The sequence below is a fragment of the Daphnia carinata genome, chromosome 8 (assembly GCF_022539665.2).
Source record: "Daphnia carinata strain CSIRO-1 chromosome 8, CSIRO_AGI_Dcar_HiC_V3, whole genome shotgun sequence".
In the NCBI taxonomy this organism is placed as follows: Eukaryota; Metazoa; Arthropoda; class Branchiopoda; order Diplostraca; family Daphniidae; genus Daphnia; species Daphnia carinata.
The window spans coordinates 3,176,012-3,178,567 of NC_081338.1; the positions used below are offsets into that span (position 1 = coordinate 3,176,012).

The 2,556-nt window shown below is 40.6% G+C and overlaps 1 protein-coding gene across 1 annotated transcript; it reads left to right on the plus strand.

The window, feature by feature from the left end:
• Window positions 1-303: 303 nt before the first annotated feature.
• LOC132088244 (uncharacterized) lies at window positions 304-925 on the plus strand. Its single transcript, XM_059496660.1, has 2 exons — window positions 304-358; window positions 573-925. The coding sequence occupies exons 1-2, from the start codon at window positions 304-306 to the stop codon at window positions 923-925; spliced, it is 408 nt and encodes a 135-aa protein (XP_059352643.1).
• The last annotated feature ends 1,631 nt before the right edge of the window (window positions 926-2,556 follow it).

Here is a 2,556-nt window from a genome sequence, read left to right on the forward strand (position 1 = left end):
AGAAGATGTTGATTGAAATCGGACTGCATACACAAAAGTGTAGATAATGGTAAGATATGCAAGGTCGAAAGACAAGACGTAAAAAAAGCTGATCGGAAAATGGCAGTTCCACATAACTAATTATTGCTAACCTTGTGGAAGATACTGATAATAGGCCTCGCGTTGGCTAAATCGGAAATGCAGTTCTTGTCTTTGCGTTTCCGTACGAATCGTTAACCCCAGTCACTTCCTAATGATTTTGGCCTTGATTCGATTCACCTTTGTTTTCCACGATTTCCTTCACCATGACAAAATATGATGTCAATGACTTCCGTTGGCCTTCGTCTTAGAGGTGAAACGTACATCTCTCGAGTTTGCAGTAATTGTATGCCTGAATAGCAACTAACGCTCACACGACTCTGTACAGTATAAATACGATTGGTATCACTATGTTCCAGTATCTTCAACCTGACGGTCTACCACCTCATCACTCCTCAGATTCAGCTCTGTTTTTTTCATTTCAGCCCTAAAGGTACACAATTCTCAAAGTATAATTTAGAATATCAAGTTTTTAAATAATTTTACCATCTCAGTTCGTCTAATGAGTTCTGTTACACCACCATCACAGATGTCCATCACCAATTTCCTTGTGTGCTTCTTGGCTGTTGTCATGACCGTCGCTGGTGAACCAACTGGATACAGGCCGGCAATGGCTTACCAAGCTCCGGTCTACAAAGCTCCGGCGTATCAGGCACCTGCCTACAAGGCTCCTGCTTACCAACCTCCTGCGTACCAGCCTCCTGCTTACCAGCCTCCTGCTTACCAGCCTCCTGCTTACCAGCCTCCTGCTTACCAGCCTCCTGCTTACCAGCCTCCTGCTCCTGCTTACCAGCCTCCTGCTTACATGGCACCTGCACCTTCATATAAAGCAGATTCAGCTTACTAGTTTTCTGCCAAACTGATTTTTACCAATACCTTGAGCCATGCCCCTAAAAGAAATGAAAATCGACAAATCTCGTCTATTTATGTTTTCAAGTAATTTTAGTTTTATCAGATGATTTTAATAAATATTTAACCAAAAATCAGAGGCAATTGCCTATCTATTGTTAAAGTTCTGCATCCGACTACACGCAACGTATCCCTTGATAATCGAAGACAAGTGCGATATGATGCGCAAATAGATATAGTTTCGAATGGTGGCAGTTTTAGTTAATAAATTGCTTAAATGCAATCGGTGGGCATAAAACTTGGCGATGCCTATGAAATCGGTCTATAGTATCAAACTGAAAGCAAAATAATTCGAATTTTCAACCATAAACCTTCAACATCTAATGGGCAATAATTACATGATTGCGTGCATTAGAGACCGTCTCATTTTGACTCAAATGAAAGCGGATTGAATTTCTATTGGCTGCTAATTATTGAATGAGATCATAGCATAGGTTTACCAAAAACGTTGCTTTCCTAGCTATTTTACGATGGCTTTAATTACTTGCGATTTCATGGAACCTTTATCGAACCCAATCACGTAGAGAACGCGAATGTCAAGCGAGTGCTGCAGTCTTATGCCAATCAACTATGCCAACTTTTGCTGCTGTATTGCTAACAAGCAAAACGAAAAAATCAATCAAAACAAGTCATCATTTTTGGCTTTACTAACCTTTGAACAAGCTACACGTATTGTTATATAAAAAAATAGGTCGAACAGTACGATTGGAAGGCTGAACTTTCTCTCTGAAATACAAAACAATTAAAATCAATGCTCTGTTAAAACACATGACATCATTAAAAGAAAAGAAATAGGGAACCAAACCAAACGTCGATATGCCGTCAGCCTTCGAGCTATTAGAAATCAAGAAATTCTTGTACACTCTGAAATGTGTCATTGACCTATGGACATATGAAACTACCTCTTTAATGTCAATAACCCGTGCTGGCCTCGATCTTCTAATTGGAATACATCCATACGTGAGACGATAACATGCAGCTGGACAAACGCATTAGGTGGAAGAGTATAAATGCTGTTGGTCTCATTCTGTTCCAGCATCGTCAACCTGCTACTCCACATTTAGATTCAAATCAAATCCTATTTTCTCATCAAAAGGTATATAACATTGTACAACCCTAAATTATACTTCATAATAGATATTGCAACTCTTGTTTCCTATTGAAAATTGACATACCATAACTTTGTACGTGAAAGATGTCCATCCTCAGTTTCACTGTTTGCTTCTTGGCTGCTATTACGATCGCCATTGCTGAGCCCGGCTATGGCTATAGGCAGGCCCCTGCTTACAGAGCTCCTGCTTACCAGGCCCCTGCTTACCAGGCCCCTGCTTACCAGGCCCCTGCTTACAGAGCTCCTGTATATCAAGCTCCAATGTACAGAGCTCCTGTTTATCAAGCCCCTGCTTACAGGGCACCTGCCTACCAACCGGCTGCGCATCGAGCCTCTGCTTACATGGCACCTGCCCGCTCTTATTAATTTCCTGTAAGCTCAAATATGGAAAATTATCAATCGTAATTTAATTTATGGTATATTACAGTTATTCAACCTCCTCAAATCTATGAGCTAGT

What these genes read in the sequence shown, in the direction of transcription:
- LOC132088244 (XM_059496660.1), top strand. Translation starts at nt 304, where the DNA reads ATGACTTCCGTTGGCCTTCGTCTTAGAGGTGAAACGTACATCTCTCGA. An exon ending in GTACATCTCTCGAGTTTGCA is followed by an intron (nt 359 to 572) that starts GTAATTGTATGC and finishes TTACCATCTCAG; the next exon opens with TTCGTCTAATGAGTTCTGTT.